This window comes from Coregonus lavaretus (genome assembly GCF_964263955.1).
Source record: "Coregonus lavaretus genome assembly, chromosome: 8".
NCBI lineage: Eukaryota > Metazoa > Chordata > Actinopteri > Salmoniformes > Salmonidae > Coregonus > Coregonus lavaretus.
Window position 1 is genome coordinate 24,725,073 of NC_139995.1, and position 14,588 is coordinate 24,739,660.

At 42.4% G+C, this 14,588-nt stretch overlaps 1 protein-coding gene across 8 annotated transcripts in view; it reads left to right on the plus strand.

Annotated features, from left to right (window-relative positions):
- LOC311134228 (ephrin type-B receptor 2) overlaps positions 1-14,588 on the plus strand; it is a 172,211-nt gene that overhangs the window by 54,730 nt on the left and 102,893 nt on the right. For all 8 annotated transcript variants that reach the window (XM_084167837.1, XM_084167840.1, XM_084167839.1 and 5 more), the window contains exon 2: positions 6,258-6,337. In XM_084167837.1, coding sequence (XP_084023963.1) covers positions 6,258-6,337 — 80 coding nt within the window. The remainder of the gene's footprint in view (positions 1-6,257; positions 6,338-14,588) is intronic.

The following is a 14,588-nucleotide window of genomic DNA, read 5'->3' on the forward strand; positions in this document are numbered from 1 at the left end:
ATAAAGAGCACTTATCAGTCAATCTGGAGTACTTTACCCATCTCTCTGTCACATACACAGACAGTTTCAGAGCCGTTTCACTGATGTGATGCCTCTCAGGCCTGCACATACAAAGCTGACTTTCTGGCAGGGCTATGGATCTGAAATTCTGGAACAGAGATTGGTTTTCCTTGAACTCTAAGACGTGTTCATTATCCCAGCACATACTGGGATTGGGAGGGGAGACTGAGCCCTTCCTTCCCCCAAGTTCGGTGTTCTCTGCCTGGGAGGAACGCCTCCTACCCTTGGTACTCCCACGCCATCATGGGTCCTGAGGGGTGTTGGGCTCTGGTACAGCCTGCCTTGTTCAGCCTGACCTAGGAGAGAGCGCCTGTCATGCGAAACCCGGGACCACACATCCATGAACAAGGGATTGCTTCATGTTTGTGAATGTGCTGTCTGTATACATTATTTTATCACCCGCCTTTCTCCCTATGGCTTGTAGGCAAGGTGTGGGAGGCTTGCAATTATGATTTCCATCAAGTTAATTAGTAATGATATCTGAAAAGCTGTTAGTTTGATGTAGGGTGCTTTGTGCATCTCAGCATGACTTTCCTGCAGGTATTTCAAGCATGATGGAAGATCTCCACATTTCAGGGAAAGATTATCGGACTGAAGGCTTTTCTCTGTCTATTGAAGATTGAACTCTTTAAAATTATGAGACCCATTATTACAGCAATTTCCATTAACCACTCAAGGAAAAAAACATTATCCTCCGTTAGGATGTTTGAATGAGGATTTCATAAGGATCTAGCCTTGCAGCCAAGCTGAGGTTTTTCTCCCAAAGCCCTGGTGTGAATTCCAAAAGTTGAAAAGATTGGCAAGCCATCGCACAGGGGTGTTGTAATCCACGATAATGTAAGCCAGGTTTGGAAAATGACTTCGTAGATTATTTTGGAATAGTGATCTGTTGGAAAAGTTACAGATGTAGGATCTTAATATTAGCCAGTTTGCTACAGCAGGACAATAATCTTGCAGCAACAGGAAATGTTTTACAACTTGATGAAAGTAGTCTATGGGCCAAGAGAAACTGTAATCAATGGTTCAGTTTTCTTTAAACATCCACTACAAACTTCAGCTAACCTTAGCCACCACAAGCTAACAATCAATGAAAGTGATGGGGTCATGTGAGTATGTTTAATGTCCAAATCACCTGAAATCAACTCCATATTTGGTTTGATGTTACTTAAAGGTGATCTGGCCATTTGAAGTTTGTAGTGGCTGTTTAAAGAAACTGAACCATGGATTACGGTTTCACCTGGCCTATAGACAACTTTCAGGGTGGGGAACCATCTAACATCAAGTTGTTGTAAAATAGTGAACTACTCCTTTAATGGACATTTTTGTAGTGGGTGATACATTTTTTGTAAGGGAAAATCAAGTCTCAAATTTCTAAGTGGAAATTACAAACTTCAGAAGCCTTTTTAAACCTCAAATACACTACAGGTTTTAAATGTCCTGCATTGCAGGAAAGTTCTGCAACATGTTGATCAAACATCTGTATGTGGAATCATGAATAAGGGTCAGGAGTAGCTACTATTTTTATGATCCAGTAGTTTGACACATTTACGTACCTAAATAATCTACTATTATGGATTAGATACTCTTGTGATAAAATTGGCTGATTCAGAAAAGGGTGAAGACAGGAGTGTCTTTGAGCGATTCAAAGTAGTACATAGAGGACTTGACAGTCATGTTACGGTAGAGTTTTTGATTTATTTACTTTTTTGTTTTTGGTCATTTCTCCTTGTCCAGGCTGACAGGTTTAGTTATATTGAATGATAACACAGTGGGCTCTGTAAGGATTACTGTAGAACATCCTGCTTGTAGCCCAGGGAAATGCTTTGCTGTATCATTCTGTTAGCAGTCAGAGTGCTCCACGTACTGTGTGTGGTAGCATATTTCACAGGGCATCGTCTGCTGCCAAAATCAACTGCCCAACTTCCTCTCTTTCCCTCAGAGCAGGCCTAGATCCTCAGCCTTGGTCGTGTCCCACTCAGTCCCACCTCATCACTCCTCGAGCCCCTACATCATCATCAGAACCCCAGAACCGGGCCTTGCAGGAACGAACAATAACCCCCGGTTACCCATAAATCTTCCTGATAGAGTGATGTCTCTCCAAAGTCACATGTTAATGTGCACCAGATACCCAGGGCAGCACGCCAAGCCCAGTTTGATGCTCTGAAAAAAAGCCCATGCTGTTGGGGTTTGGGCCGTTGCCACCTCATCCACAAAGCCCCTGTTTCATTGTAAATGCAGGATTACTGATTCATTTACCGCACAAGGACATGTTGTAATGTGGTGGTGGTGGGAGCCCCACCTAATGGACCCTCATGGAGTTGAAAGATTTCTGAGACGGCTCAGGTTCGGGGGCACCCTCCCTAAATGAAACAGAGCACTCCACTTGTTATTCTGTCCAAAATGCCATACAGTAGCTCTGTGCATACATCATTATGGGCATAAGTCTTACCTCGGCACTGGCAGTTTTTCTGTAGGCACATTTCTTAGCTCTGTCCACAAGAAGACTGCCCACTGGTCTATGGTATTAGCTTATGGACAGATTGTTCAGGCTATAGCTGTACCGCCATCTATAATCCACATTTCCCATTTAATATAGCCTATGATTCCAGGTGTTTAAGGAAATGGAAGTTCATTGAGTTATACACACCACAGATTTGGTGAGAAAAACACTGTGGTGGTGTAACCTGCCATTTCCACCACACTGAAAAAAAGTGTTAGTGGATGCTTTGATGTAGGAGTCAATGTTGAGGAATTTGCTACTGGTAAGGAGGATAAAAGAACATCATGCTTGCAAGCCATTACATGCTGTGTTTTGGAGGTCAATCGCTTCTTCAGAAATACCCTCATTAAACTATAGACAAAATTTGATACAAGCCCAGTTTTGCCCATGTTGAAGCTGGCTAGATACTATAATCGTATTTATTTTACACGGCTGTTCTGCACTGTTGTTCTGCACTATTTTGACAGAACACTACCACATCATTTGCTGAAAATTCATGCTTTATACATTTTTACAGTATAATCAGTGAATCTGTGACTGTGTGTGTGTGTCTGCCTGTGTGTCTGTGTGCTGCTATAGAGACAGGGATGTGCATCTGTTTGGAAGGCTGCACTTGTTGCCTGTTTCCTGCCTGGAGGAGGGCAGTGGGAGCTGGAAGATTAGATGTTCCACCCTGGAGGAGACAGTGTGTACATCCATCAGACTCTGCCCTGCTCATTCCTACACATTAATTGGCCATCAATCTCTCAAAGCCTGACCTCCTCGCCTCAAGCCAAAGCATACTCACACAGTACCCACACAAATCAAGCACATGTGCGGTCAAAAACAGACACACACGTACACACACGTGCTCTATGGCAGGCTGCCTCTCCTGTCCTCCTCTGCTGCATCCCCTGCTCTTTGGACCTGGAGGAGAATCACTGTGCCTCGATTAAAAGGGCTGGCAATGTACCCAAAGCTCTGAACAAAACAAAATCACATACCTTGAATACCGACTCTATGAATGAAAATGAATTGAATTTTCACTTGGTCTCAAAGCACTTTATAGTGTGTGCAGGTAGCTTGGCTCGTCCTCCACCATTGTGTATTACCCATCTGCTAACGAGGCCGGCAATCATTTTGGAACACACTGCTCTGCATATAACTGTCTCCTGCACTTCTTAGAAATAGAAGTTATACGAGTTGCTCCTACTTTTTGGTATTTAGAACGTGGCTGCCGACCAACCAATTTCCGCTACAATAATCCCAGGCCTAAAAGTGTATTGATCCATGTCAATTAATGTTGGTATGTGTTCTGAGGCTCAATTTGTTTATGGGCTTGTGAACAGCTGCTCTCTCTAACCTTCATTTAAAATGTGATGGCATTCTCTGGAAAGCTGAGAGGCTGCGGCTGCATCTACCCCTAGCTCTAAGAGAAGACTGAGTGTTGTTGGAGCACTGCTGGCCCCTCCCGTCTGGCCCCTCTGTAACTTCAAACAACCCTCTCAGCGGAGGTTTAGGATCAGCACAAAACCCTCCTTGCTTACTCTCAGGAAGTGTTCTAGGAAGCGCTCTTAGGCCTGTAAGCGTTTCTAAAACTCCAAGGTCTCATTGCATATTCATGCACCTTCACTGTTCAGGCTGAGCCTGTCTAGTAGTAAAAAAAAGACAGCCCTGTTGAAAAGTTTAAGCTCTCGTGTCCTCCGTGTGCTCATTGTCCTTTGTGTGCTCATATAACTGAAATATAGCTGGTGCCCTTTGACCCCCAGCTGAGCCAGAGGCCCAGGCTGGAATGTGTCGTCACCTCGAGACCTCAGTGTAAACAGTCAGTCCTGGTCTCCTTCTCTCTCTCTCTCTCTCTCTCTCTCTCTCTCTCTCTCTCTCTCTCTCTCTCTCTCTCTCTCTCTCTCTCTCTCTCTCTCTCTCTTGACAGTGTGTCTGACTGAGCAGTCATGCCCTGCCACTGTGCTGCCTGCTGGGAGCCTGAGGATTGAGGAGGGGGTGAACAGTGCTGGTTGTGACTCAGTGAGGTATGCTTGGCACTGCAGTAGGTAATGAATTGGTGTGGCTGCCTGGTATGAAGTCTAGTCAGCAGGAGGGAGAAAGGTGATCATTCTTTCAGGGCAAGGTACTACTTGTCCAGCGTGCAGGCCTCTAATAGCAGGAAGCAAAAGGTTGTGTGAGCCTGACTGAGGGAGTGGAGGACCGTCTGTGTTCACATATTTCACTCCCTCCTCCCTTTTCTCTACACTACCACACTCCCTAAACCACCACGAGGGGGTTCATCATTCTCACTTTACTACTCAGCTAATTATCATTACGGGGAATAATTACAATTTCACTGCCTAACACTCATGCAGACTGCTCAACCCGGAGTCGCACAAGGTTATCAACGACAGCAGAAATGCAGCCTCATCTGCCTAATTATACGATTTGGGCTTTGTGATAACTGAATGGGATGTGAAATGTGCTATTATGCTTTGCGTATATTGGTGAGGCTCTTAGATTCGGCAAGTTCCTAAAAATACATTTGCGGCATGTGGAGCCTGTTAATTAAAAGCTTTGGTTTCCTCTGGAATATAAATCAGAGGAAATCCATGTGTTATGAAATACTGGATCGTTGTAAAATATATTGGATGCTGTTCGCTCTCTTGTGTGAGTTTAGCTGCACTGTACTGTAGAATCAGGCCATCCGGATCATTAGCCCAATAGTGCTTTTCCAATTTCTGAAAGGGAACTCATCATACAGAACGCATACTGAATAATAAATACATCTTTGAAAAATAACTTTAGACTACCAATTGCCAAAAGTGACTTATAATTAGTAGCTGGCTTGTCAAGGGGAGTTACATACATCTTTCTCTGTTCTTTTGGAGTTGCAGCTGGCGCGTAACACCTGATGAATGTTGTCTCCATCTGCTCCAGCTCAACACTAGTGCTCCTGGGCTAATAACCAGTGGAAATTCATTAGGCCTGTAGGACCTGCCTTCTGCCCGTCCCCCCCCCCCGTCCCCCCCCCCCGTCCCCCGTCCCCTATCCCTCAGAGACCCCCGTCCCTCAGAGAAAAGGCATTGACAGACAGCCTGCCTTGCCTGCCGCTGGAATGGCATTGGCTGGCCAGAGAGGACCTCATGACAAACAGGAGACATATTTTCTTTAACCCCAATTACCAGAGGTGTTCTTTTCCACCAGCTAATCCAGAGTGGCCCCTCTCACTACCCCAGGAGCTTTGCTTTTCCAGCCGGGCGGTTGCCCCTCAAAGCCAGGGGGTGGAACTGAAGAAGCATGTGCCTGTTGAGTGGAAGTTGACCTATGATGGAGTAGCTTGGTGGCTGTGGTAGAGTTGACCAGGTTCCAGTGAATCCAGTGATCTGTTCTCTACCACGTGGATGGTCACACTGTTTACTACTACAGCATGTAGCCAAATATGCCTGTGTCTCAAACAGTTGCATTGCCAACTTTAAGAGAGGGGATAATGGCGATATCAGGAAATATACAATCTACAATAGCAGTATTTTTTTGGATTAAATATATCATTTAATTACTATGAATTGAAATCATATCTTATCAGGGTTTGAATGACTAGCTCATAAATGGACTTCCATCTCCTCCCATGCTCACTTGCTGTAAATGTGCACTGTTGCTACTGTATATTATTTGTTTGAAGGTACTCTATGACTTTGATGTTGTCTGACCGCCCTCTCTCTCTTCTCCACAGAGACACTAATGGACTCCACCACAGCGACAGCTGAGTTGGGCTGGACAGTCTATCCTGTGTCAGGGTCCAGTGACAACAGCGTGAGTGTAACCTCATCATCTACTTGATATAATTACATTTTTATTTGAGCTGCTTAATTAACTTGATTGCTAATTAAGTAATTTGCATGCAGATGCAGCAATACTACAGTACGCCACATTTTCAGTTAATTTCAGTTCATTATAGATAAACTTGATAATGGACAATATCTGCAAAATGCCTGCGATAAGTGATCAATATGGTCGGTGTCGATAATTTTCGGTTTATCATCCCAGCTCTAAATAATATGATAAATTTTTTACATTAATGTGCACCACGCTATTTCTATCAAAAGTACTATCGGTTTTGAATCAGGAAATGTGTACTTTTCCACCTAAAACAATTTCCACTTAAAACAATTATTTTAGATCATTATTTCATGTGGCAGACTGCAACAACAGGGAAATAGGTAACAACTGTGCATGTGCGCTTTCGTGGGGGAATCCCTTTACGTAAAAACTGCAGGTAAGGCCCTTATTCACAATCACAGATGCTATTTTTTTTCAGGGGAGTAGTGAAGACAGTAGCGTAGCGTTACAGATTAGTTATATGAAGTAAACAACACTGGTTGTCTGACGTGCAGTTTTTACGTAAAGGGATTCCCCCACGACGAAATACTTGTGAGTGATGAAGAAAACTACTGGAGGGCCGCTGATGTTTGTGAACTGTAATACATGATTTATGACCATGGGGCTAAAAGTAATCTATTGTTAGGATACTCATGGCCACTATCGACAGGGGAAGGTGGGGGTTATGAATACACGGTAGACCACAATACATGCAACCAAATAGGTCTACCCCAGGTGGTTCCTGGGGCCATGTATTTCATGCAAGGCTATACAGTTAAAAGCATGAAATGTTGTCATGCAAATACACCATTGCTAACCAACACATCAGACATTGGAGAATATGATTATGAAAAAATGCGAGTAGACCCGATCCTAAGTAATTAAAATGCAACAACACTTTTCATTTTTTTTCTGTCTATTCTGCAATGTAAGATGACACAATTACTGCCTATTACAATGTAAGGTGACACAATTACTGTCTATTATCTCCTCAACATATGCTAACCATTAGAGCGCCTAGGCTACAACACAATAAGATCAACTCGAACTGCAATGATTAGACTACATAACTCCGCACGCTTGCTTTGACGCTTTCTCTTCTGAAAAATGCCTCTATTTTGGCACAGCACCAGATCCCGTCCATGGGAATACAGGTACAGCTGTGTCTTTGAGTTTCCATCATTTCCGATTGTATATATTTTTAATAGTCATCATATTTCCTGTTTTTTATCGCCACTAGCCATCTTCTTCATCTGTCTGTATCTTTCAATGGAAAACAGTGACATTTGTGCCTTCTTCCCTAGATGTCTTATATAAAGTGCAGCCAGGGACAGAACACCAACTTGCTCTTGCTGCCATCTCTTCAGACTTCTAACTTTAGGCTACCTGTGTTAGGTGTTTCAACTTTTGCGCCAGTTCCTTCTCCCCCACATAAAACTAACATATGTTACGTCAAGCTCCAAATAAGGGCATATACACTACCAGTCAAAAGTTTAGACACACTTACTCATTCAAGGGTTTTTCTTTATTTTGACAATTCTTTACATTGTAGAATAGTGAAGACATCAAAACTATGAAATAACACATATGGAATCATGTAGTAACCAAAAAAGTGTTAAACAAATCAAAATATATTTTATATTTGAGATTCTTAAAATAGCCACCCTTTGCCTTGATGACACCTTTGCACACTCTTGGCATTCTCTCAACCAGCTTCATGAGGTAGTCACCAGGAATGCATTTCAATTAACAGGTGTGCCTTCTTAAAAGTTAATTTGTGGAATTTCTTTCCTTCTTAATGCGTTTGATTCAAACAGTTGTGTTGTGACAAGGTAGGGGGGTATACAGAAGATAGCCCTATTTGGTAAAAGACCCAGTCCATATTTGTAAGAACAGCTCAAATAAGCAAAGAGAAACGACAGTCCATCATTACTTTAAGACATGAAGGTCAGTCAATACCGGAAATTTCAAGAACTTTGAAAGTTTCTTCAAGTGCAGTCGCAAAAACCATCAATCGCTATGATGAAACTGCCCCTCATGACGACCGCCACAGGAATGGAAGACCCAGTGTTAAGCATGGAGGAGGAGGTTATGGTGTGGGGGTGCTTTGCTGGTGACTTCAAAGCACACTTAACCTGCATGGCTACCACAGCATTCTGCAGCGATATGCCATCCCATCTGGTTTGGGCTTAGTGGGACTATCATTTGTTTTTCAACAGGACAATGACCCAACACACCTGCAGGCTGTGTAAGGGCTATTTTATCAAGGAGAGTGATGGAGTGCTGCATCAGATGACCTGGCTTCCACAATCCCCCGACCTCAACCCAATTGAGATGGTTTGGGATGAGTCAGACCACAGAGTGAAGGAAACACAGCCAACAAGTACTCAGCATATGTGGGAATCCTTCAATACTGTTGGAAAAGCATTCCAGATGAAGCTGGTTTAGAGAATGCCAAGAGTGTGCAAAGCTCTCATCAGGGCAAAGGCTGGCTATTTGAAGAATATAAAATATATTTTGATTTGTTTAACACTTTTTTGGTTACTACATGACTGCATATGTGTTATTTCATAGTTTTGATGTATTCACTATTATTCTACAATGTGGTGCATGCATATGTATTCACCCCCTTTGCTATGAAGGCCCTAAATAAGATCTGGTGCAACCAATTACCTTCAGAAGTCACGTAATTAGTTAAATAAAGTCCACATGAAGACCAAGAAGCTCTCCAAACAGGTCAGGGACAAAGTTGTGTAGAAGTACAGATCAGGGTTGGGTTATAAAAAAATATCAGAAACTTTGAACATCCCATGGAGCACCATTAAATCCATTGTTAAAAAATTGAAAGAATATGGGACCACAACAAACCTGCCAAGAGAGGGCCGCTCACCAAAACTCACGGACCAGGCAAGGAGGGCATTAATCAGAGAGTTGCAACAAAAAGACCAAAGATAACCCTGAAGGAGCTGCAAAGCTTCATAGCGGAGATTGGCGTGTCTGTCCATAGGACCACTTTAAGCTGTACACTCCACAGAGCTGGGCTTTATGGAAGAGTGGCCAGAAAAAAGCCATTGCTTAAAGAAAAAGATAAGCAAACACGTTTGTTACTCTGGTCAGATGAGACTAAAATTGAGCTTTTTGGCCATCAAGGAATATCTGGCGCAAACCCAACACCTCTCATCACCCCGAGAACACCATGTTTTTCATCGGCAGGGACTGGTAAACTGGTCAGAATTGAAGGAATGATGGATGGTGCTAAAAACAGGGAAATTCTTGAGGGAAACCTGTTCAACATACATGTCAGCAACCACAGCTAGTGAAATCACTGCAACCCTAAACAAAGAGTTGCAGTCAGTTTTAGGAATGGGAAACTAAAAGCATTGTATTTGGTACAAATAATTCCCTAAGTTCTAGACCTCAGCTGAATCTGGTAATGAATATTGTGGCTGTTGAGCAAGTTGAGGAGACTAAACGTATTGGTGTCACCTTAGATTTTAAATTGGAATGGTTAAGGCATATTGATTAAATTGTTGTAGTGATGGGGAGAGGTATGTCAGCGATAAAAATATGCTCAGCATTTTTAACACTACAGTTGACCAAACAAGTCCTGCAGGCTCTAGTTTTATCTAATCTTGACTATTGCCTGGTGATATGGTGAAGTGCTACAAAGAAGGACCTAGAAAAGCTGCAGCTGGCCCAAAACAGAGCAGCACATATTGCCCTTCAATGTACATAGAGGGCTGTCAACAGTATGCATGTCAGTCTCTCTTGGCTCAAAGTAGAGGAGAGATTGACTGTATCAATTCTTGTTTTTGTGAGAAATATGAATGTGTTGAAAAATCCAAATTGTCTGTATAATCAACTTACATAAAGTATATATCTGACAGACATACTTACTCCACCAGACATGCCACCAGGGGTATGGAGCAATTTCAGTGCCAACAGAATTTGTATTTGAATTCCAAAATTTGAATTTAATATTTTAGAATTTCTAATGCACAAATTGAATCATTGAATTCATAAACTGAACTTGTATTTCATGATTTGAAACTGAATTGAGTGAATATTGCATTAAGTTTTATAACTAAATTTCTATGTAATTTTAATATTCAAATTCAATATTTATATATTCAGTTTCAATGTGGTAGATTTAGCATTCATTGTCTGTTTATCAAGTATACAAACTATCATTTCAAGTTCATCAAAGTTTGCATTCAGTTCCCTACATTTTTGACAATACAACAACAATAAGAAATAAAAGATAATAATATGAATATAAAGTAAATGGTAGTAAAATAGAATAAATGTTTTTGCATAAGTATAAAAATGAAAATGAAAAAATATATATGCACTCACTAACTGTAAGTCGCTCTGGATAAGAGTGCCTGCTAAAATGACTAAAATGCTAATGTAAAATGTATAATACAGTTAGGCACAATTCATAAATAAACTGAAATATAATTTTTTAACTGAATGCAATATTCACTCAATTCAGTTTCAAATCATGAAATACAAATTCAAAATTATGGATTTCAAATACAATGTGTTGGCACTGAAATCGCTCCATGCATGGGTCTCTTCACAGTCCCAAATCCAGAACGAATTCAAAGCAACAGTATTACATAGAGCCATGATCACATGGAACTCCCTTCCATCTCAAATTACTCATGCAAACAGCAAAATTAGCTTTAAATAAATAAATAAAACAACACCTCACAGCACAACGCCTTTCCCCTGTCTGACATAAATAACTCTTAAGCATATGTACACTGAGTGTACAAAACATTAAGAACACCTGCTCTTTCCGTGACATAGACTGACCAGGTGAAAGCTATGTTCCCTTATTGATGTCACTTGTTAAATCCACTTCAATCAATGTAGATGAAGGGGAGGAGACAGATTAAAGAAGGATTTTTAAGCCTTGAGACAATTGAGACATGGATTGTGTATGTGTGCCATTCAGAAGGTGAATGGGCAAGACAAAATATTTAAGTGCCTTTGAACGGGGTATGGTAGTAGGTGCCAGTTTCCCGTGTGTATCAAGAATGGCCCACCACCCAAAGGACATCCAGCCAGCATCCCTGTGGAACGCTTTCGACACCTTGTAGAGTCCATGCCCCGACGGATTGAGGCTGTTCTGATGGTAAAAGGGGGGATGGTGCAACTCAATTAGGAAGGTGTTCTTAATGTTTTGTACTCTCAGTTTGGGAAACTGTCAGTAATGAGGGTAACTTTCACTATGAACCTTTTTCGGTTCTATTGTTCTTATTTTAAATGTGTGTAGTTCAGTCCTTGAGTTGGTCTTGTCTATTAATGTTCTGTATTATGTAATGTTTTATGTTTTGTGTGGACCCCAGGGAGAGTAGCTGCTGCTTCAGCAACAACTAATGAGGATCCTAATCAAATACTAAAATACTAAACTGCCCCCACTGCACCACACAAACTAGACTTATGAACGTCATATTGTACAATCATAAACTTTATTGCTAAATACATATGTTCATATTTTATTTTTTTTATTTCACCTTTATTTAACCAGGTAAACCAGTTGAGAACAAGTTCTCATTTACAACTGCGACCTGGCCAAGATAAAGCAAAGCAGTGCGATAAAAAACAACAACACAGAGTTACATATGGGGTAAAACAAAACAAAGTCAAAAATACAGAAACAGAAATACATATATATACAGTGTGTGCAAATTTAGCAAGTTATGGAGGTAAGGCAATAAAATAGGCTATAGTGCAAAATAATTACAATTTAGTATTAACACTGGAATGATGTGCAAGAGATGATGTGCAAATAGAGATACTGGGGTACAAATGAGCAAAATAAATAACAATATAGGGATGAGGTAGTTGGGCGGGCTAATTTCAGATGGGCTGTGTACAGGTGCAGTGATCGGTAAGGTGCTCTGACAACTGATGCTTAAAGTTAGTGAGGGAGATAAGTGTCTCCAGCTTCAGAGATTTTTGCAATTTGTTCCAGTCATTGGCAGCAGAGAACTGGAAGGAATTGCGGCCAAAGGAGGTGTTGGCTTTGGGGATGACCAGTGAGATATACCCGCTGGAGCGCAGACTACGGGTGGGTGTTGCTATGGTGACCAATGAGCTAAGATAAGGCGGGGATTTGCCTAGCAGTGATTTATAGATGGCCTGGAGCCAGTGGGTTTGGCGACGAATATGTAGTGAGGACCAGCCAACAAGAGCGTACAGGTCACAGTGGTGGGTATTATATGGGGCTTTGGAGACAAAACGGATGGCACTGTGATAGACAACATCCAATTTGCTGAGTAGAGTGTTGGAGGCTATTTTGTAAATGACATCGCCGAAGTCAAGGATCGGTAGGATAGTCAGTTTTACGAGGGCATGTTTGGCAGCATGAGTGAAGGAGGCTTTGTTGCGAAATAGGAAACCGATTCTAGATTTAACTTTGGATTGGAGATTCTTAATGTGAGTCTGGAAGGAGAGTTTACAGTCTAACCAGACACCTAGATATTTGTAGTTGTCCACATACTCTAGGTCAGACCCGTCTAGAGTAGTGATTCTAGTCGGGTGGGCGGGTGCAAGCAGTGTTCGGTTGAAGAGCATGCATTTAGTTTTACTAGTGTTTAAGAGCAGTTGGAGGCTACTGAAGGAGTGTTGTATGGAATTGAAGCTCGTTTGGAGGTTTGTTAACACAGTGTCCAATGAAGGGCCAGATGTATACAAAATGGTGTCGTCTGCGTAGAGGTGGATCTGAGAGTCACCAGCAGCAAGAGCGACGTCATTGATATACACAGAGAGAAGAGTTGGCCCAAGAATTGAACCCTGTGGCACCCCCATAGAGACTGCCATAGGTCCAGACAACAGGCCCTCCGATTTGACACATTGAACTCTATCTGAGAAGTAGTTGGTGAACCAGGCGAGGCAGTCATTTGAGAAACCAAGGCTATTTAGTCTGCCAATAAGAATGCGGTGGTTGACAGAGTCGAAAGCCTTGGCCAGGTCAATGAAAACGGCTGCACAGTACTGTCTATTATCGATCGCGGTTATAATATCGTTTAGGACCTTGAGAGTGGCTGAAGTGCACCCATGACCAGCTCGGAAACCGGATTGCATAGCGGAGAAGGTACGGTGGGATTCGAAATGGTCGGTGATCTGTTTGTTGACTTGGCTTTCAAAAACTTTTGAAAGGCAGGGCAGGATGGATATGGGTCTGTAACAGTTTGGATCTAGAGTGTCACCCCCTTTGAAGAGGGGGATGACCGCGGCAGCTTTCCAATCTCTGGGGATCTCAGACGTTACGAAAGAGAGGTTGAACAGGCTAGTAATAGGGGTTGCGACAATTTCGGCGGCTAGTTTTAGAAAGAAAGGGTCCAGATTGTCTAGCCCAGATGATTTGTAGGGGTCCAGATTTTGCAGCTCTTTTAGAACATCAGCTGTCTGGATTTGTGTGAAGGAGAAGCGGGGGGGGCATGGGTAAGTTGCAGCGGAGGGTGCAGAGCTGGTGGCCGGGGTAGTGGTAGCCAGGTGGAAAGCATGGCCAGCCGTAGCAAAATGCTTGTTGAAATTCTCGATTATTGTAGATTTATCGGTGGTGATAGTGTTTCCTAGCCTCAGTGCAGTGGGCAGCTGGGAGGAAGTGCTCTTATTTTCCATGGACTTTACAGTGTCCCAAAACTTTTTGGAGTTAGTGCTACAGGATGCAAATTTCTGTTTGAAAAAGTTAGCCTTTGCTTTCCTAACTGCTTGTGTATATCGGTTCCTAACTTCCCTGAAAAGTTGCATATCGCGGGGGCTATTTGATGCTAATGCAGTACGCCACAGGATGTTTTTGTGCTGGTCAAGGGCAGTCAAGTCTGAGGAGAACCAGGGGCTATATCTGTTCTTAGTTCTGTATTTTTTGAATGGGACATGTCTATTTAAGATTGAGAGGAAATTACTTTTAAAGAACAACCAGGCATCCTCTACTGACGGAATGAGATCTATATCCATCCAGGATACCTGGGCCAGGTCAATTAGGAAGGCCTGCTCGCTGAAGTGTTTTTGGGAGCGTTTGACAGTGATGAGGGGTGGTCGTTTGACCGCGGACCCGTTACGGACGCAGGCAATAAGGCAGTGATCGCTGAGATCCTGGTTGAAGACAGCGGAGGTGTATTTAGAGGGTAAGTTAGTCAGGATGATATCTATGAGGGTACCCATGTTT